Here is a 26,637-nt window from a genome sequence, read left to right as displayed (position 1 = left end):
AGTCCTGAACACAACCCTGCACATACACTCCACTCTCCTCAAGGTTGGTCGCGCGAGCCTGGGCCCTTCCAACTTGCACAGAGGCTACTGTGGTCCTCGGGAGCAGAGATACGTATGTTCAGTAAGACCAGCTCTGGCCAGGATGGAGTGTATTACAGCTGCACTGTCTGTTCTCAGTTTTAAACAAACTGTATTTAAATTTGTTAAATAAATTTATGGTTTCTAAGAGCCAGAATACCCCGCAACTCCATTATCAGAGACAGTGCACATGTTTGGTATTTCTTTCATAGCCTGAATCCTCTGGCTACTGGAACAGAAAGCAGGGGCTGAGCGACTTCTCGGAGATTCTGAACAGATTTTCAGCTTGAATTTGCCCTCTTCCTCTCCCTAAAGAGATGGCAGCTCCTCAGTGACTGCGGAGCTGGTGAGTTAAAAAAAAAAAAAGTCATGTTTTCCTAAATCCTGTATTTCTGTTTTGAGGGACAAAAAGACAAAAAGAAAACAGGACCCACGATTTCACGGCAGGTTTAACTAGAAAGGAAAAGCTCTCCCATTTGCTGCTGTGTATGCAACCCCTTTACCTCTGTCCCAATCAAACTCTGATCCCTGCTCATTTTACAAGGGGGATTTTCATCTTTAGATGCTTCACAGTGAGAGCAGGGGTGGAGGGATGACTGGAAGACTAACTTGCCCTTTTCTCCTCCTGCACCTCCTCCTTGGAAGTTCTCATTCCTGCCTGGCCTGAAACATAATGATATATTTGATAGAGGACAAAACACATTTCACTTTTTAAAGTTTTTTTTTTTTCCTTTTTGAGAGAGAGACAACCTCCACAGTAAGACTTAGTGAGGAAAAAGCTCGAATTAAAGTCATTTGACAACCAAGTTGGCTTCCAACATCTGAACAAGTAATGGCCTCTTTGCAGACTGAGCTGCCAAATTCTGCCTGGAAGCACAACAAAATGGTTTTCCATTCCTGGTTACTCCCATGTCCACCAACTATTTTTTCCCTATCTAATTATAAAAACGAGGAGGCCAGTAGTAAAGTCGAGCTCAGCTTTCAGTTCTGATGGCTTCAATTCTTTCGTATTATCTCTCTCTCTCTCTCCCTCCTGCCTTCAGCAGCTTTTTACTCCCCCACATTCACCAGACGGTCCATAACCTCATGCGCAGCCATCCAAGCTGTGGGTCCTCAGTAGTGCAGGGAGATGAGCTTCCTTCGGGGCCCATTCTTGTCTTCTGAACTTACTGCCAGAGAGCAAATCCTTTACCTGGGTCTAGTGGAAATTAACTGGGCCTGGGCCATCGTGTCCCCAGACATGCAACCAGAAATATTCAAGATGAACCACACATGGGAAAGGAGCTCTCATCAGTCCACGTACTGGGTCCTTCCTAAATAAGGTATGTCGACAGACTGTATTATCCGTCCGGCAGTGCGTTCTTCAAATATGACAATCTGCAGAGGAGAGGGATATATAAAGTTCCTTCACACAAAGGCTGAGTTACTTTAAATATTTTTAGGAGGAAAAGGCATACGATCACAGCAGGGGAAGGAAGCATCATTTAAAGAGATCAATCAATATGAGTCTGAACAGTAACTGTGATTCTTCTTCAGCACCACACGATGCAGAAAATGAACCATCATCAAATCAGGTTTGTCTTGATTTTGAACTTGATGCAGTGCTTTGAAGTTTAGCTGCCATCCTCGTCATGTCTTAATGGTTGTCAGAACTTTAGAGCAGCACCTTCCCTAATTTTCACAGATCTTAGGAGGCAACAGTCTCCTTCCTCTCTGCTGCACTGGTTTTCAGCTAGAGATAGGTAATTAATATACTGTGCATATCTAGGTCTTTGGGGTGTGACGCAGATCAGGATCTTTAAGAACACAAGCAAGCAAAGCGAAATCCCACCGAAGCCTCTCACCTCATTGCTCCCTTTCCATAACCAGGGGCCAGGAAGGTAGAGTGTTTCCTGAGGTCCAATTTTCCAGTAGCGGCCCAGGTTCTGACCATTGACAAACACAACTCCTTTTTCCCAGCCCTAGAATCAAGACAGTATGCAGAATTACTGCTGCAGCTGTATTGCCTGGACAGCGTCCCCACAGAAAACTAAGTCTGCTCTCAGACTTGCATTCTTTCAGGCCACTTTCTGCAGGTTTTCTGCTTGCTTTGTCTGTGCAACTCCCTGAAGCCATGAACATTTAAGTAAGCCCTCTTGAACAGGAGTTATACTTAATGTACTAATTAAAAGGATAAAGCTTTCAAAAATGTGCAATTCATGCTTGTACAGGAAACTTCATCCTTTTGAACAGACATATCTTTATTTCTTCCCAAGCATAGACTATCTCCCCTCACCTATTTCCCAGGCAACAGAAATACTGTATTCCTACTGAACGGCATAATTTACAACAAAGCATAAATGCAAAAATGAGCAGTACAATAACGATTGGCATGAACCTTGGCTCTAAGGGAGTGAAATCGCAGGAGGAAGTTTAATAACACTTAATGTCTTGCCTTAAGTTCTATGCAAGAGGAGCAGTCTTCCACAGAAGGAAGATGCGAACGCTAACTCTCGTGCCATGTCTACAAAGAAGTGACTCTTTCCATGTCACATTGAGGAGGCAGGGGTAAAACTAGTGCCTCCTTTGTCTTTTGTGCCCGTTATTCCTCTGCAACTAGAAAAGACATAGCATTTTTATGTCATCAGAAAAGACTTACTGTTCATTAGCAGCTCTGCAGGGTCAGTATTGCACGTTTCCTCATCAGGACCACTACAGACTGAACAGAATTACCTGCAGCTTGAGAAGACTTCTACACCCTCAAAATAATTCCCTTTCTCCAAGATCAGAGGAAGACTACACAACTACAGGCTACAAGACAGAGCTCAGTCAGAGCTGTTACACAAGTGTCTCTCTAACCAGCTTTTTAAAAACCTTGATCAAGAGAAAACAGGGGAGAAGGAAGGATAGCACTTGCCTGTAGCTTCAAGAAGGTATCCTGTGGCTGATGCTCTATCCACAGCCTTCCGCGAAAAAAAGCCGGACCGACAAAGTAGTCCGGGACTGCACTCCATCCAGCAGTATGTTGCAAGCTGTAAGAGAACGACCAAACACAGCAGGGAAGCACGAGGCAGAACCGAGAGACACAACACTGGTCGCAAAACCATTTCACACCGCTGCTTCCATGCGCGCTTACAACGGCGGACGGGCGCTGTTACAACAAGGTTGCTATTTCCTTGCGTGCCTGAAATGTCAAGCAGTCGCTTTCTAGTGGTAGGGCCTAAAGGTAGTATTCTTCACGTTGCATAGGGATGAAGTGTTTATCTCCTGTAAACATTCAAGGCAAGCACCTAGCTGATCTCTCCCCTCCACTTAAGATAAGTGTACTGGTGGTGCATGCCTCAGCCCTCGTTATCCTACGCTTGCCACATCACTGATAGGCTGATTTCTGGTCCAAGAAAAGAATATATGGAGCTATCAGCATCTCTGATACTTTACAGCAATGTAAAAATCTCTGCTTCATGTCAGCTGCTGAAGTGCCTATCCTCCTTCAGATATGACAGTGCCATGGTGCAAGCTTTAAGTGCACGTGGCTTGCACAGGCTAAAGGAAAACTTGCAAAATTGATAGGATTCAAAACAGACGTTCCTGACCATGTTCCTGTTGAGGAACGTGAACGCATCCTTGCAGGTCTGCAGGAATTAGGGGCAATGTGGCATTACTTCCTACCTGTGGCAACAATGTGGGAGCAGGGGACAAACAGAAGAGAAAATAAGAAGTGTAGAAGTCCCACAGAAGCCTTGAGCTCCCATCAGAACATGTTCCTTCCGACCCTTACGAACTGCATCCCTTGGATTCAGGGAAGTTATTGATCCAGTGCAGCTTGACTGCTACTGAATTATTCAACTGAAAGCCTACGACAATTCCTTTCACAATACCATGCGCTCCATCCTCCTCCGCAGTGACTGTAAGCTGATTGTGTTTCATTGCTACTGGTCGATTGCCAGTAACTGACTGTAGTGTTGACTAATCTTGCTTTTGTTTGGGCATGGCAGTTCACTTGCTTTCATGTTTCTCACTGGAAATATTCTTCTAAAACCCTGCAGTCAAAGGTGATGCGAGTTACCCCATCAATAAGGATCCTTCAAGTAGCCCCCCAGCACCCATCAGGATTGTCCTTAGAAATTTCAAAATGTAGACTTTTTTTCTTTTAAAAGCCATTTCAGTTTAACATGGCCTCTCTCTCCTTCCTACACAAAATGCCGGAGCTGTGATATCTTGGGAGTTGCACACACGTTACCTTCCAGTATTAACAACATAACTGAAAACAGTCGCTCTGGATTGCGGCCAGAGTCCTTAGGGCATCTGTTGCCTTAAATGTTTGCTAAGGTTTTCTATATCTACTAACACAGGCTCCTTGACTCACCCCTGCTAGATTTCTTTTTCAGTCTTTCTTGAATTAAAGCAAAATAACTTAAAAGGGAGAAAGCCATCTGGACTTGTTCATGTACTATTAGTAGCTTCCTAGAATTAATCCGTCCCTTGCGAGTTTGAATTACTAAATATATCAGCCATATTGCTAATTTCAAGAAAGAAATAAACTCCTCCAACATGTGGGTGTGTCGAGACCCACCCCTTGGCGTAAGCCACACTTTTACCTACCCGACCTAGCCCTGCTAGATCTTTAAATCCTCCACAGAGCAAATACATTTCACCCCTAAATAATGGTATGGATAAAGTGGCTGCACTATTCTGGGCAAAGGTATCAGCAAGAAGCTTAGTGCAAAAATTTACCTACCTACTTTGACCTTGTGTTCCCCTTCTGATACATTTAACTGCTACCTGTTAGATTTTGTACTGCTGGTAAACAGTTGGTTTCAAATGAGGAAGAAAAAACATTTTTAAATCCCACAAACCTTTTCATGAAGCTAGGTTTCATCTCCAAACTGTAAATCTTGAAGTTCCTCAAGGGGGTTTTATTCAAGTAGACGTCACCAATTAAGCCTGCAAGAGCAATGGGGGTAATGATGAGTTGAAAAACAGCTAAAGCTGATAGATTTTCCTACTTGCATGTGAGGAACAGCAGGAGATGGAAAGCAGCCACATTCTGCAATGGAATTAGAGTCCATATGGTCCCATTGCTCATCCAGATTGAGTGGGGAACATTACTATACTTTGGCCTCTCCACTTTCTTCTTCGCTTCAACTCACCAAGCCGTTAAACACCCTCCAAGCAGAAAACATTGCTGGCACGCACAGCAGATGGGGTTTTGTTGTTACTGTTGTTTTTCAGTTAGCTGTCCATGTATAGATTTCTTTTTAAAAGCGGTAGATCAGTTACTTCTCCACCAATGCCCAGTGCTGATCCAGTGCTTTTCATCCAAGGATCTTAAGACACCTTATTAAGTAATTTACCTTTAGCACTCTCTTGCTAGATGAAGTTATTCTCCATGTAGTGGGCAAAGTCTGGGTCCTAATCCAGCCTCCTAATTACAGGACTGCAGCTGAGACTGCCTACGCAGCCCAGAGGCTTTATACACCTCTCTGCAGTAAAACAAAATTAGTACAGCCGCGTGCCTAACTCCATTAGTTTATTTTGTATAGCCTTTGCATAGAGTTCCCCACTAAAATAGAATGCTGGGGTTACGACCTCTTCCAGCTCCACAATTGTGCGCGACAGACTTGAACATTTTAGTAAATCCTGCTCAACAGGATGCAATTCATTTCTCCTGATATTGTGTGACTTTTTAAGTGTTGTGATCCTTCAATATCAAACCCCCAGGGGAAAACACAGATTAAAAAAAAGGTGTTTTCCTCCTCTCCCTATGAAGTAACATGCTCACAGAGCAAGAGAAAGGGTACCCTAACATCATCTAGTAAATCTAGAGGAGAATAAGATTCACAGATGGCCTGGGGTTTAGTTGTACCCCTGTAAAATAAGAAGCCCTAATGCAAGCCATCAGGCAGCCGCTACTTTTCATCTATGATCACTCCAGACAGGGGCTGATGAACTGGGTTTCTTTAAACACGTTCCCTCCGTCATACTGTTTCCCACCGACTCCCAGATGGTAGTCCTGGCTAGCACTACCATAGCTGTACTGGGGTTCAGTTTGGTTCTGTGTAAAGCACACAAGAAAGGCAGTCTTCCTGGAAAGGTTGGACTAGATGATCCCTGAGGTCCCTTCCAGCCTGGGATTCTGGGATTCTACAGTGTTTAAACTCAGAGAACAGTTTGAGGAAATTTTGAGAACGAAGAACTTAACCTACCTTTCCTCTGTTCATTCAATGCCAGGCCATAATTGACACGACCGCGGTTCTCTACCAAGAGCCTTAGCTGCCTGAATCCCTGATTAAAAAAAAAAAACCGAAAGGAAGAGCATCAGCTGGACCAGTGTGCAGCATGTGCCGTGTCAGCCATAATGCTTGGTTAACAGAGGTCAGTAGAGGTGTTTAAGAGGGGAGGTGGCACCAATACCTTTGGCAGTCACAATTTATCTGTTTGAAGTTCTGGATTATGTTCTGTCACACGAGAGAACAGTGTCCCCGTATCTGTCAGCTACCACAGCTATGCCACTGAGGAACTCTCAGCCTTTTCATAAAAGTTTTCTGTTTCTTCTGTTGAATATTTAAGTACCGTTTTGATATCACCCACAGAGCCAGAAATGGAGTTTGACATAGTGCAGGCTTATGTCATACAGCTCTCCCACAAGCCGTGAGAACAACCAGTATATACACCCCCTCACCTACTCCTAGGAGCCATGCACAGCTCCGCTGACATGTGTTCAATCCATATACTGGTCTTATCGCCAACTTCTGCCAGGGTAAGACTACTCTCAGAGCTAAAAAAAGATATTCCCCCTCATTTCATTTGCGACCCAACGGGTGCAGAAGTCCCCAAACTCCCTTAAAACCTGCTTTGTGCTAAGGAAGATGAAGCCTACAGAGAGTTAATCTGCACAAACAGGGTACCAGGGTACCGGTACTTGATGTCTATGGCTGTGGGTGCGGCAGGAAGGCTGGCAAATTTTGTGAAGCAAGGACTTGAATTTTCTCCATGGAAAAGTATTCAAAACCCACTTCTCAATCACAAATAATAACTTGGCAGTGAAATCACACTGTATTTCACTACTGAAACAGTGTCTCACGAGGGTATAACAACGGCTACCATACCAGCTAGTTAAATGGATTAGGTGCGAGGTGCCACCTTGAGAGCTATGCCTCTTTAGCGGTCTTGGTTCTGTTAACCACACACTACTGCTGTGAGCAATCTCCAGTCAGTTACCTGTCCTTCAGGAAGGGAGAGCTCCACCGTTTTGTAGTCCAGCTCACCAACGTACATGGTGTTAACAAACACCTGCAGAACAGAGCACAAGAGACGAGAGCCACATCTCATCATTTATACTAGAATCACGTGTTGCCTAAGTTACTGAAGTTGTATTTGGGGAGGAAATTGTCTCTACTTGAAACTAGAACTCAACATCCGTAACCGTGTCGCTGATCCAGTCTAGGTGAGGGAAATAAAACCCTCACAATATTTCTCAGGACATTCGATATTCTGATGTTTAAAGATACTCTAAGTTTTAGTAGATTGGAACGTCAAGCTGATCTACGAATGATAATGGTTAGGGCTTAGGTAGGAACTGAAAAGAGCAAATCACACTTCTGATCTCAAACTTCACATTTTCCTTCATGGTTGACCCATTTCCTGCCTAGAAGCCAAGACCAAAGCATTTACATCTGACTGAAATTAGTCACAGTTGCCCTCTGCTCCTTACCTGTGCTCGGTCACGGACATGGTCCCTTGAATGCAGATGTCCACCACCAAATATGACCGTCTCGTAGAGCACATATCCATACGACTGCCCGCTGCTATCATTTCGGTGCAGATTCTCCATGTTAATAGGAAACTCTGACTTAATGGGCTGCAAAGGAGACACAAGTTTAACAGCAGAAGTGGCCTCTCAGCACTGACAGGCCACATGGATGCAATTTATTTAAGATAGGTGTTCCACTCTGCCACAGGCTACATTTACCCCGTAAGCCTCCAGAGGTCTGTTCCAACCTGAATTGCCTTATGACTCTGTGAAAGCTACAGCAATGAAGACAAGGTACCAGAAAAGCGAGCCAAGGATTTGCAAAACTGGAATTCCAAGAGAACAGAAGCAGCGGTAAAAAAGGTGAGACAAAAGATTTGCCTCCTCTGCATATCCTTGACAAAACATTCCCCAACCTCATCCTCATGGGATAACACGCCAGTGCACTAATTGCCTTTTCCACCTAAGAGGTGATGCCTTTTAGTACTGCGATGCATTAAAATCAGTAGTACTACCTGTAAAAGGGAGGGTAACACATCCCAGAGGGAGATATATTGATGCAGCAGGATTGCACCATACGATGCCTTGCTTTCAATCATGGGAGGGAGAGGAAGAGGCTGGCCTGTGATGCAAAAAGAAAGAAGAAAGATGGAGCAACTATTTCAGACGCAAAAAGCCAACACAGATTTAAGGCCCCTCCAGCCCTCCTTTAGTCCTCCCTAGCATCTTTTGGGAAAAGCACCCAGCCAGGCAACCAGCCGGACCAACCAGTGTCACAGGGCTCCAGCAGAAGGGCCAGTTTGAACAAGTCTCTGATTTAACACTGTAGGTAAAGCAGTATTTTGGTTCTTGGATTTATAATTACCAATGATCATGCTGAAGAGTTGTCGGAGCTTGAAAAATTTGGATGTGTAGTCTCCAGCCTCTGTCAGCACAGCGTCGTAATCTGAAAAAGAAGCACATATGTTTTAAAAAACATACAGCAGCTCTGGGACAGCCTTCATGTACGCTGCCATCAAAGACGTAAAAGCCCAAGACACAATTTTCTTGGCACTGTCTATGTTACGGAAACCTGTACACTTTTATCTGTGTGACTATAGCTAGACAAGCACAGAGTTGCTTAATTTGGAGAAGAGCCACTCACTGAGGAGCAATGTGCTTCTAGAGTTCTAATTTCCACATATCCAGTATTTCACACAGGATAAAGTCAACAATTAACAATTTTAACTGAGGGTTGTTGGGATGAAGAGAGCTCTACAGTACAATTTGGCTTGGTAAAATTAAAAGCCAGAACTGTATCCTGGGTCACCATCCTTCCCTAGAAAGAAGAGCCAGCATGGAGATAATGTGAAGCAACGTCATCATCTGCGGCTCCTATTCCCAGTTCAAAATGAGGAGATCCTCCACATCCTGGAATGGGTCTAGAAATACGAGACACTAGTGTAAGCCCCGGCTTAGACAGGCATTTGCTTCTGAGCTATGTTTCAACTCGTTTCTCTGTGCAAAGTGGTTGTATTGATCATTTCTCAATGCTTCTGTCAACTGTAACTAGCCCAAAGGGGAGTCTAAGCTGCGCTCACAATAGGTGCAGGGGTTAGGCAGTGAAAGAAAACTCACCATAACTGGTGACATCTGACTTGTATCCATCAGCCTCCAAAGCACCGTTCATGAAGCCAAAGTTGGTGCCTCCGTGAAACATGTAGAGATTGATGGATGCTCCTGATTTGAGGATGCTTGCTACAGTATTCACCATTTCTGTAAAGAAAGGGCCAGGAAGGCCACAGATCAGGAAGCTAGCCTAACACTCTTCCAGTAATTCAAAGCAGACACAAGCATTCTGGTCCGTGTCAGCCAGTCATGCCTGTGTAATTACAGTGATTCGTGTTTGGCCCTCAGTAAGGGCAGCACGTCTACTGACATATCGGGAGATAATACACTCAAATATACCTCTCCTATTGGAGAAAAGGGGTAAAGCTCATGTCCCTGAGCAGGAATTTTGCTTTTGAGCAGAAGAGCTGTAAGGACTACTCAGTCAGATGCCTAAACTCAACACACCAATGACCCAATTACAAAGACAATTGCAGGAGGATGAGAGAGTCATTAAAATACTCTGATATAGCTCTGTTTTCGCTGTACTTTAGATGCCCTGGAGCTTCTGGAGTTGTCGATTTATTTTTTTTTAGTACTTGCCTTCCTTCCTAATGAGCTTTTAAACTAGGAAAAAACCTGATACTTTTCAGAAGTCTGCTTGCAAGAGGCTTAAGTTCACCATACTCCCACAAAAGGTAAAATAATCCTCTCCTGCTGGCGACTGTTTATTCACTAGACAAGCAATGTCACCACGATGGAGGTTTTGTAAAACTTGTGACATTCTCACAAAATACAAATAAAATCTTCACAGGATTTAGACCACCTCAGGAGGTGAAAGAGATGGTTTAAATCGCGGGGCTGCATTTTTAAAAATCAACACAGAGTAGCACAAGGCCTTAGGAGACATTGACACTAATATCTTCAGATGTTTGGCTCTCTGCGTGCCCCCCCCCAGCCCCTCTTTGAGGAATAAAAAAAAAATAAATATTTTTTTTTAAAGAGCCGCTGTTAACTAACACCACTAAAGAAAACCCCAGGCACGGCAATGCGACCCGCTCACTCACAGAGACTTACACAAAGCAAAGGTTACAGCAGAAAAAGTGGGGGAGTTGTATGTCTTTTCCCTGTGACTGCTGAGTAACAAACCCCCCTGCCTACAAGAAGAGTACATGGTGCTCACCATCTGCATCAAAGACATAGTGAGGGCCGCCCCAGTTATCAAACCACCCAGTCCAATACTCCATGACCATCTTTGGCTGATCTTTCTGTACCAAAACAAAAAAGAAAGAGTTAAAATGGAGGCAGAGCAGCCTTGCACTCATCCCTATTTTCTAGAGAAGCATTGTTCCAATGCAGTTCGGCAACATGGTTTACAAGAGCGTTTTCTTCTCAAGATGGCATTAAAAAAACCCCACATAGCTAAGGAGCTCTGAACAAGGGAGGAACAAGATGCTGTGGGCCAGAAATGCCCGGAACAGGCAGGCACAGCAGGGAAGCACTCTGCTAGGCACAAAGCAACAACCACGGCACACAATCAGGTGATACCGAACACTTCTGGATATTGTTGTTGGGTAGAGCTGTAGCAAAAAGACAAACCAACCGTCACTGTTTAGCTTCTGCTAGAAATACGCATTTGTAAATGTCTGCTTATCAGCTACGCCACTGCCAGCTGAGAGTTTACAGGTGCGCTGCAGCCAGTGCTTGCCAAGGTAGGAACAGCAGACCTTAGCGGCTTAATGCCTTTTTAATGCCGCGTATGGTGTTGGCAGGAAAGAATTAGCCTTTGCAGGAATTAGGTCTTCATTAAAAAGGCTCTGCACACAGAGCAATTGCTTCCCATTCGTCACCGCGTGCCAGCTCCCTTAGCTCCTGCAGAACTCCACCCGGCCCCATCACACCGGCCGGACATGTGCTCAGCCTGGCTGGCACTCCCTGACTATGGTATTTATTTCTCGCCATGGCAATTTTGCCCTTTATTTGATAGGGCCTTTATCTGATACCATGTGAAATGGCCACCGTAAGCGGCATTAAAGAAACCCGTGTTTCATTAGGAGAAAACAACCGCAGGTGCCTGCAACAATCTAATGGTTCCAGGTTCAGTCCAGCTCTTGGAAATACGTTTAATCAGTCTGTCCCCAGTAAACTCATCAAAGAAGGAGTTTTACCACCCTCCGGAATAAGAGACCACATCAAGGAAGACCATAACGGACCTTTATAATCCTTAAAATATGGATGACTTGTAATTATTAAGTGTGGTAAAGAAGGAGCTGCTTTTATTGGGCCATGTTGCATTTGCGTATTCAGTTGGTGGGGAAGGTGCCGCCTTCTACTCATTTGCAGGGTTTGGGGAATTTTGTAAGACCTAAAGAAGGCGAAAGTACACGCAGCAGAGCCTCTTTTGCCTGTACAGGAAAAGAAAACAAATTAAAGTGGTAGGATTCAACATTCTGCACGCCAGCAGCAAGGTTTCCTTTCACAGCCCAGGCAGAAGCCAAGGGAAGAGATCAGAAGAGAATCGATCACGGCCAGGGGCAGATGTCAGTTGTTCACATCTTTCCAGGCTGACATTTGGAGCAAGCAGAGCAACAGAGAAAGAAGAGGATGGAGGATGCGAAGAGAGAGACAACCTGTCACTAAAAAGCAAAACTGGTTATTCCCTCACTACTCCCTCATCACACAATGAAGACACTCTTCGCATCAAGAGTTCGTTAGGCAATTCCCTACCCCAGATTCACATCTCCGACAGCAGAGGAGGCCACAGGCGCTGAAGCGACACACTAGATTTGAATGCTTTTCTGCAGTGAGCCCTGTAAATGCCAGGTAGGCTGGGCTGCTGAGAAGGCAGGAGGAGCCGGGGACTGCGCTACGTGGAAGGCGTTTGGGGATGTTACTGTGGAAGCGTGTCTGAAATCAAAGTTCTGCTTCCTGAAAAGCTGAAATCTAGGTTCTGCTGCAGGTCCTAGCAGAAACAGGACCGAATGCCTCAATGGAGCCAATGCTCCCCTCTGCACAGCATGCCATTAATACAACTTTACATATCCACACTAGACATGAGATATTGGAGGTGACTGAAACACCCGTCACAGTGTGCCCTGAAAGAACTGCAGCAGATCAGCACCCAGCATTTGAAGACTACACTTTTCAAACATGCTCTTGATGGCATCCACAGCATCAGGGCAAAAGAGTTTGGGAAAAAGATGACTGAACTTCAAAGAGAGGTCTTACAAGTGCAAAGTAGGATGCATCTGGGTATCAGCACTTGAAAGAGTGAAGAAATCTAACCCCTAACAGCTGAACACAGGTCACAGCTGAATGGAAAGCCTTTAAGAAGGTGCTGGATAAGAGCTTACTTAAAACCTTCACTTTCCAGAGGAAGCATCATAAATATTTTCACTGATTCCAGAAGGATTTGGCCTAATGAGAAGGAAGCCCAAACATTTGTTCAAAAAAAAAAAAAAACCAAAACAAAACCAAAAACCAAAGCAACACACAAAGCCAGAACAGACGATCAGTGCTTCATTTCTAGCTCTGTCCTGGAAAATCTAGGCGAACAAAGTTTTTCTGCATCTTACCTGAACTGTGTCCAGATATTTCAGTAGCCCACTTTCCATTTTCTGAAAGTTAACAGTGGCCAGTGCTATTGGGGAAAGAAAAAGTGTTTATTAATTTAGACACGTACACTATGCCTAGGGGATCATTTCCTTAGGCCTCAGCCCAGCACAAGCTCAGGGGGAACTGGAACATCATCTGAACCACCAATACAGCCTCCTCTGGAATTTCCCATCAAAGCCTTCACTTAGCATGCAGAATCCTACTGGACTGCAGCACACAGTGGAGTACTTGCTGGCCATCTTTTTAGCGCTAACATTCAGAGATACTAGAAAGACAGAGCATCAGAGCAGATCACGGGGTGTCACAAGCTTTAATTAGAGGCTCTAAAGCACTTGGAGATCCTCAGATAAAAGGCACTACATAAAGGCAAACGTATTATTAGAAAGTCATATCTGGATGCCACGCTGATCTCCCAGGCTTTAGCTGCAGGAATCGCTACCCAGGCAATATCTTACAGCTTGTCATGTCTGTGGGGGTGGGTGAGAGAAGCCACAGCACAAGTGAACCACACAGAAATTGTAATTGGAAGATTTATCTGTGCTTCTGCCCCGTGCAGCATGGGGGAACCGGCAACTAGTTTGTGTGTGCTGCATGTACAGCGAAAGTCACTGCATGATCTTCAAGCACTGGAGAGGGAAATCCTGTCTGCAGGAGCTGATGCATTAAAAGACAGTCATCTGGTATCAGTGTCCCAGCCCCTGATACATGCTTGAAGCATCTTCATACTCTTCTAGCCCTCGATCACACTGATATTTCTCCCAAGGAACTTTGAAAATGCAGGAGCAGTGATACGATTCTATATTAAAAACTGACTTCATACAAGAGAGCGGGTATCAAATCCAGTCCCAGATGTGTCAGAGCACTTCAAACAGCATACTTACAGAAGCAGAAGCTCCCTTCTCACTATTTATACCTTGATTTTAATAGGCTGACCTATGTAGTGTGCTGAGCTGAAGAATTGGGCACGGGCAAACATGGTGGGAGAAGAAAATCAAACATGGATTTAGCATTGATGTAATACATTAGTTGGCAATCCTGAAGGCGAACATGCCCAGTTCTGTTCTTCATGCACATAAACAGCACACCATTGCAAATGGCGTAAAGGTGCGGAGAACCAGTCCCCAAAGCCTTATTCGTCCTTTCCACAGCAGGTAGTTTTCACATACACACAGCTTTCCACCATGGCGCTTTAGCCATGGCCTGGAGGGAAACCAAAGTTTTTATCTTGTCACCCATCAGCCCCCAGAAGGGCTGTACCAGGTCTGAATTGAGCCACCTGGTTTGGGATTCTCGCCACTGACTGTGCCCGGGAAGGGAGGAGGATTGCAGGAGCTGTACAGGTACTCGGAGTCTGACCGAGACCTTTTTCCCCAACAGCACGGGTCACCCCACTATACCCACGAGCACGAAGGGGACCCACAACAACAAAAGCCTTCCTCCTCATCCCCTGAAACAGTGATACAGCCTCTGAACAAGGGTTACAATGCTGTAGTCTCAGGTCATCTACAACAGTTTTCTCCGCAGAGCACCAGACTCGCTACTCCTGGCATTAAGAGGAACCTACAAATGCTTCTTGGAAAGAAATCGGTACACCACTGATGAGCAGAACAAACAAAATGACAGAATCACTACATTAGTTTTTGACTCCAGTATGGAGTCTTCGATTTTCTTAAAGCATTTCTGCAGTGGATTTTGTTCCCTCTCCTTTGGCACTCATAACCACCTTGCTGCTATACTGCTTTGAGCCCTAGTTATTCCATGCATCTGATTACTTGACATGCTGACTCTAATGAGCAGATTGTTATGACATCTAAGAGGCAAATTGGTATCAAAGAGCTCTCAGCATGCAACACACTGGAAAAGACAACTCCAAACAAGAACGAGCTCTGAGGCAGTAAACATTCCCTCAGAAGATGGTGAGGGCTAGACAGGGATTTCCACACCAGCCCTTCTGTATCTCAGCTCGCTGGCAGGGAGAGAGTGACTCTGTGTGGTCAAGGCTGGAAACTGCTGTGCTCCAAAAAATACAACTGAGAAGACCATCGTACTGGTGAAGGCCCACGGACTTCAGAGTTATTGAATTTGTCCCTCTCGTACTTTCAAATAAAAATAAGAGGAAGGGAAAAAAAAAGAAGGGAAAAGTCTTGTCTTTTAATCTGCTTCATGCCTGAGACTAGAAAATTGGCAGTATTTATGTCTGAGTGATGGCAGGAGCAGTCAGAGACCACCCTGCAAACACTTCATTCATTCAGGGAAGCAATTACTACTCAGGCAGAAACGCAGGAGAGATCACAGGCCAATCTCAGCTGAACTGGGCCTGGAAATCTGAAAGTCAGTATCGCACTATGCCCCAAAGAGTCAGAATTAGGGCCCAGTGAAACTCAAACAGCTGTACCTCCATTTCTTCACAGTGAAAAGCAGGAGGGCAGCTAGGCAGCATTTTTAACCACTTAGTAGAATTACACTTTTTAAAAGGGAAAATGGACATCCTTTTGCATTATGCACATCTGATACCCTCCTTTAACCCACCTACCAAAGGCTGCACACCCCAGGGCAAGCTCGCTGGGAAGACAGGGCTGCCCCGCAAACTAAACTTACAGCATGTTAGATTTCTGAATCTAGGTTTTGATGGACTTTTTTCTTCTCCCTTTAACTGCAAAGCAGGTATCTTAAGAGTAAGTTATTACTACTAGTAATTGCTGAGGTACTTGTTTAATATATATTCAAATGAAGCAATAAGAAGTACTATTTTCAACCTTGTAATCTGGTGGAAACAACATCAAGAAATGCTAGGTGCTGCCATCTCTTGACTAACCTCACTGGGAAGTACAGATGCCCAATGCTAGACAGAGGGCAGCAAGCTATTTAGTCTGCACACGCTTAATGTCCTTGAAAGCAGAGAGGCTGCCTCCCCACAGAGCGACCCTGCTATCGCTGTGTTATACTTCATGTTGAAGGAACCCACTCTGAACCTTTCTGGGAAGGGATTGGCTTTGCTCTGTGTGTATGCCATCCAGCTAAGGGGGTCCCTCTGTGGCTGAAGCTCCTACCACAAACAGAATACAGTTAATGGGTGCAGCTCAGTGAATGAAGCCTGCTGCTCTCATTCAAAGGCTACATTTCATCAGCTGTCCCAGAGAAAGCGCACAGACTTACCTTGCTCTCCATCAAGCACATACCTCCTTCCACTAAGCCAAATGAGAGCCCGTTCTTATTGTCTGAGGTCATTAACAGTTCCACGATCCCTCTGTTTAACAGGGCCTAAATTAAAAAGAGGAAAAGCCATTGTGTTAACAGCCTGAGTTTAGTATTTGTCAGGATATTAAAGCATTAAAGCACATTATCACTTTCTCTCGGAATAGCTTGAACTTGGTAGTGGCTTGGTAAGAAATATTATTGCTGTGACATCGCCCATTCCTCCTGAAGCTTCCCTGCCTACTTCTTGCAGCTTAAAGACAACTAAAAAATCTTGTTTTGTTTTAGAAAGCTGGATCGCTTTCTCACTGATGCATCCAACTTCAGGATCTTATCTTCTTCTTCTGAGATCAGTTTAATAAATAGCTTCACTGCTTTCCATCAAAAGAGGGCTTCAGGTGGAAGAAGGAAAAGAAAAGCAGCTCACCCTTCCTGACTAACAATGGAAGCTGAAAGGAGGAAATAGCTGGTTTGCCGGTGAATGCCATCACAGGACAGCTCAGGTACCTATGGTCTTGAATAGTCACGTCTGAATGAATTTACTGGTTCTTCACTATCACAGCACTGTATGACAGAGCTTTTTAAAATGCATATGCACACACAGGTTCTTCCCATTAGTATTTTTCTCTTACAGATTTTTTTTTTACAGAACAGTGGCTGATGTTGGAAGGAGAGGTTAGGAAACCCTAGCTGCAAATTAACCGTTCTTTTTTACTATACCTATATTGGAAGTGATTCCTTGAGCTTCAAGGAGCTTTGAAAACAAGCCTTCAGTCTCTTAGTTCTAAATTACAACTGTAAAATGGTGATAGACACATCAGCTCACACAGAAGTTACCCATGTCATGTGCATCAACTAGTTAATGTCTGCTGTGCTTTTAAAGAAACCCTTGCGTATTGCACATGCCTACACACCCTGTGCACACAGGGTAGACTTGAGCATCACACACGGTCTGCATTAGAGAAGCATTACAACACTGAGTTTAAAGACAAACCCAGTTCAGAGTTAAGACAACTTGGTTAGTTTATCAAGCTATCATCACTAAATTGATGCCTGAACAGACATTGGTATCTGACAAAATTCAGCTACTGAGGGAAACGGAGTTTCTAACAAATTTTATTAAGATAATCCTTTGAGCATTGCATGAATACTAAGTTTCTTCCCCTCCTTTTGAATATAAGTGCAAAATGGAGAAATGGCAGAGAGCTGCCACACATTGAAATGCATTACAGGATTTCAGGGCACAGCAGAGAAACCAGGAATAGAAACAGCGTCTGAGGCAGACACAGGTGTGTGCTCAGCTAATCCCAGCTCATGTACTGTGTGGGGAGGGAGGTGTCAACACACCCTTTCATGGCCTAGACGTTTTGGAAGGCAAAGGCACCCAAAAGAGTGAGGTAAGGACAAGATTTCAGGTTTTGTGTGAGTTGTGGGGTTTTTCAAGGGGTATATTGATTCCAGGAAGATGGCAACGCTGTCTTATATGCTAGATGTGGATGTGAATTAATCAACTTGCCACACTGAATGCTCAAGGCCCAAACCAGACTGAGACTAGGAGCTCCACCTCACATTACATCCCACTCCAAATGAAAAAGAAGCCCTGCAAAACCTGCTTTCCCACATTTTCACCTTTAACCACTATAACATACTTCCTCAGATGTAGATTGCACAAAATAACAGAATATGAGGAAACAGCACCCACAGGCCTGGCAAGGAAACATTATCTGTTCCAACATGTCTGTGAAACATCACAAGTTCCTTCATCTGTGAGATATGGAAAAGCAAGCACTGAGTCGGCACGCTGCTCAGACACAACAGAGTCTCTATGCCCCATTGGTTTAGGGCTCTGAAAGCTTACATGCTTGCCACTAGTGGGACACAGGGAGGGAAACTGTGGGTATAACAGGCAATTTTGACACTGTCAGTTCAGATTGGCAATTGACTCTTTAACTTGTTCGTATGTACGCTTCATATTTAACCTTCTAAGCAATGTTAAATCACTCCATGAGAGGGAGTTAGTGCAGGAGCAGGCACCACTCTAAGTAGATTAGGACTCCTGCCACACCATTTATTTGGTTGAAGAGCCTCCGCTTACCTTGAGCAACAGGACAGCTCAAGCCAGAGCTAACCTCAGAGCGCTCAGGGCAAAGCTGGGGTACCCAAAGTGTTTCAGAAAGATCTGATAATGCTGTAGCAGAAGAGCAAGGAACATACAATTTACAGCATATACACACCACTGGGTGGGTAACCTTTCTCACGTGCAGCAATGCTTTTAAGCACTCAGTGAGAAGAAATTAAACAACGAACCTTGTAAGACATACTGCAGATCTCATTAACTGTCTGCCTTGCAATTGTACTGGGGACAAATGAACAGGTCACACTCATGTTAGATCCAGCAGGATAACCTGGCCTCCTTGGGCACTGGCCAACTCTCTATCATTCAGTTCAGAAGCAGGAGCCAGGGCACAGCCTAGTCTCTGTTTGTCAAGGGCATTAGGCAAATTAACCTGCCTGATGTTGAACACCGGATTACACAAGTTTAGCAGTGTGCTGGTGGCTTGTTCACATAAAACTTCCTCCCAGGAAAGTCAACAAAGAGAAACCTTTGTCTAATGTCATCTAAGAGAAGCAAAACCAGACCAGCAGAAAACAGCTTCTTCATGGCCAGCTATGTATTACAGATATTCCCCCATTTCCCTACCACCCTCTTCTCTGGAAGACATAAGAACACAGGCTTAGCGGTACTGAATGTGTCATATGCCATCTCTTCCACTCCAGGAAGAACCATGAAGGAAAATGCAGCTGGATTATGCACTGAGACTTTCAAGGGTCTCTAAAGCCATGCTCAAAAGTTATTCACTGCAGAAGTAAGTAAATGTGCCAACATTACCATTTTAACATAGGTCATGTAGTCTGGGTCTTTGGCGTAGGAGCCATATTCATTCTCCACTTGCACTGCAATGATGGGGCCTCCTTTCTTGTACTGTTGGGAAGACAAGGGAGAAGTTGTTCACCGTGATTTCTAATCAGAGGGGCTGAAATCACAGTGGCACTGGCTTGCAGGAAAGATGCACGAGTCTCAGACAGACTCAGCTCCACCCTCTCGTCCTCCCAAAGCCTATGCATAACCAAACGGCTAGATCTGGAGAGCTGACACAGACAACTACAGTCCACACTGGTTCCTAAAGCGAAGCTGGTAGATTTGTGATTGCTTCAGCTTGCTGCCATTACACGCTCACGCTCATCCGTGCAGACAGTCCCCGCTTGTGGACAGAGAGGGTAATGGATTGTACTTGCCTGAAGAGGGACTACAATAGGCATTAGATGATCAAAATAAGCATCCACAGCTTCTGTGAAGCCCTTGTACGTTGTCCTCAGTTGCATCCCTGGGTCTTGCAGTAGCCAACTATGAGAAGAGCAGCAAACAGAATCCATTAAGAGTCTCCTGTCCAGAGGTGGCCAGAGGTAACATCACCCGCTGACATCAAGTTGCATTTGGGCAGGCATCACTGACCTTTCTGTGCAACCTGGCTAAGCCCACAGCGCGGGTACGGACAACCCTGAGAGTCAGTGAATGACACCGTGTGAGGCTATCTACTGCTCACACTTCTAAATGAGCGCAGGCTGCAATTGCCAAGCTGCTCCCCTTCTTTTTGTTCCATATTTTGGGCCTCAGCTCATTTCATCACCTTGCTCGGTAAGATTTCAAGGGCTACACTTACCACTGTAAAGGTTACTCTGGGGCTCCCTGCATCCCCAAGGGCGCTCTACAACCAGGAGCTCCCTCATACTACCCCAATCATCACTCAAAACAAGGCCTCTGGTAATTGTTCCCATGGTTTCTACTGCTGATTTACAAGACTTCAGTTTGCTGGTTTGGGGTTAACACAAAAAAGGGCAATTCATGTAAGAGCAGAACGGTGTAGTGTTGTAACAGCTTAAGCAGAGTAGCTTGTCTCTGCAAAGGAGGCATTAACTAATAGTGCTTCCAGAGGTCTGAAAGACTCAACTCCTGTATGCTATACGCAGCTCAGTGGGCTTACAAAATCATCGCCTCTTTATCTGTAAAGTGAGAATTTTGCAGATTCTGTTGCTCTTTATCAGAATCTTTCCTGTCCGATTAAAAAAAAAAATACATGGGTGATGTGGCAACAACTGACCATATATGCACTCCTCAATACCTAATGTAGAGCTGGCTACTGCCTCTGCTCACAGGCAGCCATGCTCCCGTGAATAAGTCCCTGACGCACCTTCGCAGTTCTGCACCTGAATTCTCTGATGCCAAAGGCAGGGCACGCTGAAAAATGAAAAGGTTAAAAGAAATAAACCCCAAATTTTGTCAGGTGTCTCCCCTGAGATTTCTGCTCTGTGAAGGTAAAGAAAACAAGTGGTATGTTCCACTGGGATCTAGTAACCAGGCAAGTCTTGATGCTGACGTATTCAACTTGGCTCTCAAAGCCTCTTACCAACAAGCCATGTGCTTTAGGAGAAAATGCAGTAGGGGGTTGGAAAAGTTATGGGTCTTTATTACTGGCAGCCATACAGTACATACGTTCTAGTAGGACTTTTAAAATGGACCTGAGATGAAGCAAATTCTTACATCAAGCTGCAAATACGACTATTCATATTATACGGAGTCAAGTTGCAACAGCAATAGTAGATGGGCTTCCTCAATTTTGTTTTCTTCCTGTAACTATTATGTCATTAAAAAGTATTATTTTAAAGAATAACTTCTCAAAAAAGGTTCTGGTTCCAGGCTTACTATCTGTACTGCTTAGGAGAGCTCAATAACATAATGGGTCTTCATTCTGTGTCCTGGGGACACAGGAAATAAATACTCCCATCCAACAGCCAGACATTCTAAATCCCCTAAGGCTCAACTGTATGATCAGGGTTTGGGTTGGGTGAGTTTCTTCCCCACAGTCCCAAACTCTTGCCTCAACTGAACTATTTACATACTTACCTAGGCAGACCACCAAGGTCCCATTCAGAGCAGATATAAGGTCCAGGACGCAGAATCACCCACAGTCCATTTTTAGCTGCCAGTAAAAGGAAGGCCCTAGAGATCCAGACAGCATAATTATTGTCTGACTGCAGAACCCCTACTCCCCGCACTCCTAACACACCAATCACCATGAAATTTAGGTACCAGAACCAGAAGAGAATTGCTGGATGAAGCAACTATACTGGATTGGTACTAAACCTCTAAGTTGCCAGGACTCCAAAATCCGGGAAAGGAATGAGAGTCTCCACTGCCTGATCAAGATATGGGCTTTGCTTCAGAAGCTGGAAATGACATCTTCATCCAGAACCGACAGGCACACCCTCCCCTCAAAACAGGAGTATTTAGTAATAGATAATGCTCTGTACCACATACTCTAGATCCAGATTTCGACTGAAGTCAAACTTCCCTCTTTCTTGTTCATGAAGGTTCCATGGCACGTACCTGAAATGCAGAGGTAGGGCAGTGGAGGTGAAGGGCTCAAAAGGGCATTGCATGTGTGAAGCATAAAATAAAACATAGAATAAAACCTACACGCTCCCTTTGTTAGGAACAGCTCTAGAGATTACTGGATGTACACATTACAAGTGTCTACCCTAGAGCAATTTCTAAATCACAGCTGTGCTGAACGGCCCTTTCAGAGCCTGACCCTGCCTTGTCAGGTCAGCGTTAAGAAGGCACTTTCCCAGTAGGTCAGACAGACATCTGTTCCAGTCAGTATTGGAGGATACTGGAGTGTGCGATGCTTAAAGAAAACCTGAGTCCCCACCACTCTCTTCTGTGTCTTCTCTTGTAATAACAGCTACAGGAAGGCATCGTTATGGCCCACTGGAATTAATTACAAAGTCCAACCAATTACTCTGGAAGAGGGGAGAGGCTGCAAGGTACATGTGACAGAGCCTAGGGAGTGAGGACACTTACGTCGTGAGGGTGTTTAAGCCACACGCTTTCATCTTAAGCATGCGGTCTTCCCAGTATTCCCTGGGGACTCGGAAATAGTGCATGGAACCTCCAAATATACGGAAGGGCATTCCTTCCAGGAGGAACTGTGAGTTTTCTGTCTGCAAGCCTAGGGTCCTCCCCCATAATCGCAGAGGGATCAGCTCACTCCAGTTAAACCTAGGAGAAAAAGAGAGACGTATGAGCATCCAGCCTCTAGTAAAGAAATCTGTCCCTTTAAGGGAGCCTGCTCATTTCACCCTAGCCGGCAGGACCTTCCTACTTAAGTAAACTATGCCCTTTGTCATTTAGAGCATACAGATTTTTCAGAAGACTATAAAACAGATGGAAGATCTGCCCAAGGCCGGTATTCAATATTCATTTCACCAGTAGCCTCCATCCTGAATGCCCCAAGCCACTCTGCCATACTCTACAACTGAAGTGTAGAACTTCTCAGACAGAGATCATGAAAATAACTTGCTGAAAATAGAAGATGGGAAAATTTTCACTCACTAGCAAACGCTTTCATAACTCATGAAATGTAAGATCCCCCTGTTTTGCCGTTCACCACTTCAGAGGTGTTTCACAGCTTACCTGTTCACTGTGAATGGAGAAGCTTTCCCTGTAAATTAAGGAAAACTCCTGGACTACATTCATCACTTGGGAAAGATGAGGTCCGCTGTCATCACAGACTTACCTCTGCCTGCATTACTGCTTAGATTAATTCTTTCGTACGTTATTTGCCAAAAGAACTGGAGCAAAGGAGATACCAGGCTCCAAAGCACTTACCAGTTTCGGTACTTATACCATCGTGGCTCCATCCAGGTCGGTTCCTGCATGCAAGAAACTACTTCCTACTGCCTTACGTGGGTCCTCAGTTTATGTTGGCTGAACCAAGGAAACATTTTATCAGCTAGTCCAGATCCGAAGCAGTTACACTGCCTCCATCAGACCACCCCAGTTCCACAACTCTGACTACACAGAGCCAGACAATGGCAGCTTGTTCCTCCGAGACGTTATCACAGCCAGATGCGAGGGATGAATTCCCGTCTCAAGAAAGCAAGAATGACCCACACATTTGAGAGAAATGTCACATTCGGAGAGGAGGGAAATACCTAAGCCTCCGGCTGTTTTCTAGACTACGTGTAGAGCGGGTATTAGCAGGGGGTGAGGACTTCTCAGAACTTACAGGGATTGCTAACCAGGAGCCTGCAGCAGTTACCTGTCCTCGGACAAAGACAAGGAGACTACAAAGGAACTAAATCTAAGACTCTCAGGGTACTGCATGGGCTGGCTGACGATCACGGAGGGTACCTGTGTAGCACAGCATTCTCACAGGGCTCTGAAACAACTGGCAGCAGGCATGGGTAATACCTGGAAAAGGAAGTCTAGGTCAGATACTCACTGCCTTCAGTCAACAAGGACTTGCACGCATTTATTGTCAAGCCATGTACAAAAAATAGTGCTGAGCAAGGAGATCGTAACATATCCCATCAGAAGGTGGTGCAGTAATAGCAGAGCTTTTATGAAGATAGTGCAGCTCACAGTAGGAGAGATAAGCACGCAATACCTAACTGCCATATTGAAAAGGTGACTGCCTGAATAGGAAGAGGAGCAAAAACACCCGTCTACGTAAGCAACTAGGTACAGCCACAGAACGGTGATGCAAGGCTGGGGAACGGCAACATTGCTCCCAGGGAATTACTACGAATTTTACCAGCAGGGGAGGTGGTTCTCACTCCACACACAGGATATCCCGTGGCTACCTGCCCCTCTGTCCTGCTAGAACCACCTCTCACTCAGATTGCAACTTCTGCAAATCACACCCTGACACTGCAGCTATGCCTACTTCTACTGCTTGGTGGCAATCCTGAGGCGGAAAGCTCAAAGGGGTCTGGAGACGCAATACTTTTAAAGATTAGGCTGGAAAATACGTTAAGTTTCCAATCTGTTTCTGAGCTAGATAAAGCCCTAAATTACCCCCCTGCACACGACAGTACTGCTAACTGCCGCTGGTGCCAGAACGAAGGCCGTACTCGGGAAGCATACATAGCCAGATAAAAATAACAAATCGCTTAAGCTCATCTTCTTAATGCTGGGCACAACTTCACTGGCAAGTTTCCATCAAGTTTCCTACCTTAAAACTCCCCGTCTCTAGTGTTTTTTCTCACCAAGAAGGACTGGTAGAAAGCTCCCAGGCTCCTGATATTTTCAACATATTACCCTGGATATTCTGAAATGCACATCTCTCACTAGGACCTGTTCAAGTGCCTTCTGAAAACAAAACTTCTGTGACTCAGCAGAGCTTCATCCTGTTACCCTGAGCTAGATTTCCACAGCTCAAAACCTGGGCTCCATGCTTCCTCTTGAGAGCGATGCATAGCTCCCAGTAAATTTTTTTTCTTGCTTCTATAATGACAGCACAGGTTGCAAAGATTTTTTTGGCTTTGCTAAAGGTTACTGGCCTACTTTGTCCCTCTGTAGCCATCTCCTCCCTGCTTCAGGGAAGTCTGTTTTTTAGAAAAAAAAAAAGCAATAGATTACCAAGTACCCAGAGAACAGAAGCTTTGAAATTGGGTTGGACAAGTTAGTCCTTACGAAACAATCTGTCTTTATAAGACGTAAATTGTAGTGCAAAACGCTCCAAGCGGAATAGGAGCGCCGCAGTTAACTGCTAAACCAGGCAGCTACACCAAGGCATTCACGCCTGTAAAACAAAAACCTAGCTGAAATCCTCTCTGCGTGAGAGAAGAGATTTAGCTTTGGTATCGGTCTACCACATACCCAGAGCAGCCGGGAGAAAAAGCTAACAGGAAAGAAAAAGAAAGTCAAAACAGGGAAAAAAGTGTGGAGACCATTAGCTTGGTTTGCCAGTACTAAAGGACACGCTTCAGAGGACGAGGGACTTTCCAGTTAATCCCTAAGCTCTACTTAGACCTGCCTCAGAGGGCTTTGCTGCTTATTCTGGGCTTCCTCTGGCCAGAGAAAAGTGAAAGCTTTGAGCTGCCTTCACTCACGACCCGCTGTCTTGCAGCAACCGAGGTCCTGTGTCGGTCAGACGAGCCCCAGGCGCACGCTCAATGGGGCTGGGACTACGATCACGGCGTTTCGTAGTAGTTTATTCTCGGGTGACCTGGGCCATGGAGAAACACCGGGTACCGATGGATACGGTGTTCCACAGATACACTCTTACAGGAGAGAGACTTCTGTGCTTTTACCAGATACCGGTTTGCAATAATCCTCTGCTAAGAACGTACGTGGCACAAACCCAACACCACCTACAAAAAAAGTTTTGTTTCTAATTAAGCAAAGATTTATCAAGGCTTTTCTATAGCTTTGAGGATCATGTAACTTCCTACTATGAATTTAGGAATCCATTATAAAATACCCAAATTATAAAAAGCGGTAATAAATAACTACATCTTCCCTTGCCTGAATATTATCTCCAGTGCTTTGCTGTCAGGGACTGAAGAGCTTCTTTCACTTGGCATGAAGAAGCTACTCTGCAGATGTGCACCTCTGGCTATGACACGAGACGCGCTTCTCCGGGAAAGAGCATCGCCCCAAAACACACGCGATGTAAATCGCACAGGGTTTACGCCAGGACCTCGAGTGACTTCTTGTTACTGCAGGTGGGCTAGAGAGGAACAGGTACCAGAAACCGTACCAGAAGAAGGATGTTAACCCTGTTCTTGGGTTTGGAAGGGTTAGATCTTGGAGCTCTCTCTTGGGAGAGATTGATTTACAAAGGTGCATAATCCATCAGGCTGTAAAGCCGCAGGGGAGCAAAGGTTGGCAGGGGTGTCATCTGCCTACCATAGAACGTGGCTTACAGCACTGGCAATTGGTCTTCCCTTATCCATTCTTTTTTATGATGGTCAAGAAGTTGCGTATATTTGCATATGTTACATGTAATAATTATTTAAAGCTTTTTAAATCATTTCTGCCCAGGGGCTGCATCGCTCTCTGCGGTCCTTCCCACGCTCCCGTCCTGCCGGAGGAAGGCTCTCCATCGGGGACCTGACGGGGAGCAGCGCGCTCGCTTTGCCCGTGCATTCCGGTATTTCCGTATATTGACTGACTGCACCGACCCCGGGTGCCCCTAAATTAATTTTCCAGGTAGCGAGAAGGAAGCACGAAGCTAATTATCCTTTTCCCCGCAAAAAGGGCCGCTCGCTCCCATGCAAGAGGAGACGGCAGGCGCGCGAGCCCGCTGCCCGCCCTACCCCCGCCGCCCCGGTGCGCGGGTCCCGCGCGTCCGTTCCCCCCCCCCCGCCCCGCCACCGGGGCGTGCCGGCCCTCACCTGTGCAGCAGCAGCAACAGCAGCAGCACGGCGATGAGGAGGAAGGCGAAGCCCCCGAGGCGGCGGTGCCGCCGCCCGCCGCACAGCCACAGCCACATGGCGGCGGCGGCCCCGCTCCCGGTACCGCCGGTACCGCCGCGCGCCCCCCCGCCCCGACCGCCGCCTTGGGCCGCTCCGCCCGCGCC

General features: G+C 45.4%; 1 protein-coding gene across 1 annotated transcript; it reads right to left on the bottom strand.

Annotated features, from left to right (window-relative positions):
• Positions 1-780: 780 nt before the first annotated feature.
• LOC104053471 (beta-galactosidase-1-like protein 2) lies at positions 781-26,624 on the bottom strand. The gene is made up of 19 exons (XM_064470864.1): positions 26,453-26,624; positions 22,131-22,328; positions 21,585-21,653; positions 21,171-21,266; positions 19,505-19,613; positions 19,098-19,190; positions 16,192-16,273; positions 12,973-13,037; positions 10,581-10,665; positions 9,428-9,565; positions 8,676-8,756; positions 8,326-8,432; positions 7,772-7,918; positions 7,279-7,350; positions 6,264-6,342; positions 4,914-5,001; positions 2,975-3,089; positions 1,923-2,039; positions 781-1,455 (listed from the first exon to the last, which is right to left on the bottom strand). Exons 1-19 carry the CDS (start codon positions 26,548-26,550, stop codon positions 1,369-1,371), a joined length of 1,926 nt encoding a protein of 641 aa, XP_064326934.1. The 5' UTR covers positions 26,551-26,624; the 3' UTR covers positions 781-1,368.
• Positions 26,625-26,637: the final 13 nt, after the last annotated feature.

The sequence above is a fragment of the Phalacrocorax carbo genome, chromosome 21 (genome assembly GCF_963921805.1).
Source record: "Phalacrocorax carbo chromosome 21, bPhaCar2.1, whole genome shotgun sequence".
Lineage (NCBI taxonomy): Eukaryota > Metazoa > Chordata > Aves > Suliformes > Phalacrocoracidae > Phalacrocorax > Phalacrocorax carbo.
The sequence above is the reverse complement of the archived record's forward strand: the minus strand, read 5'-3'. Positions and strand labels throughout refer to the sequence as shown.

What these genes read in the sequence shown, in the direction of transcription:
- LOC104053471 (XM_064470864.1), bottom strand. Translation starts at nt 26,550, where the DNA reads ATGTGGCTGTGGCTGTGCGGCGGGCGGCGGCACCGCCGCCTCGGGGGC. An exon ending in AATATCTGGACACAGTTCAG is followed by an intron (nt 10,666 to 12,972) that starts GTAAGATGCAGA and finishes GTTTTGGTACAG; the next exon opens with AAAGATCAGCCAAAGATGGT. An exon ending in ACTCTTCAGCATGATCATTG is followed by an intron (nt 8,433 to 8,675) that starts GTAATTATAAAT and finishes TTTGCATCACAG; the next exon opens with GCCAGCCTCTTCCTCTCCCT.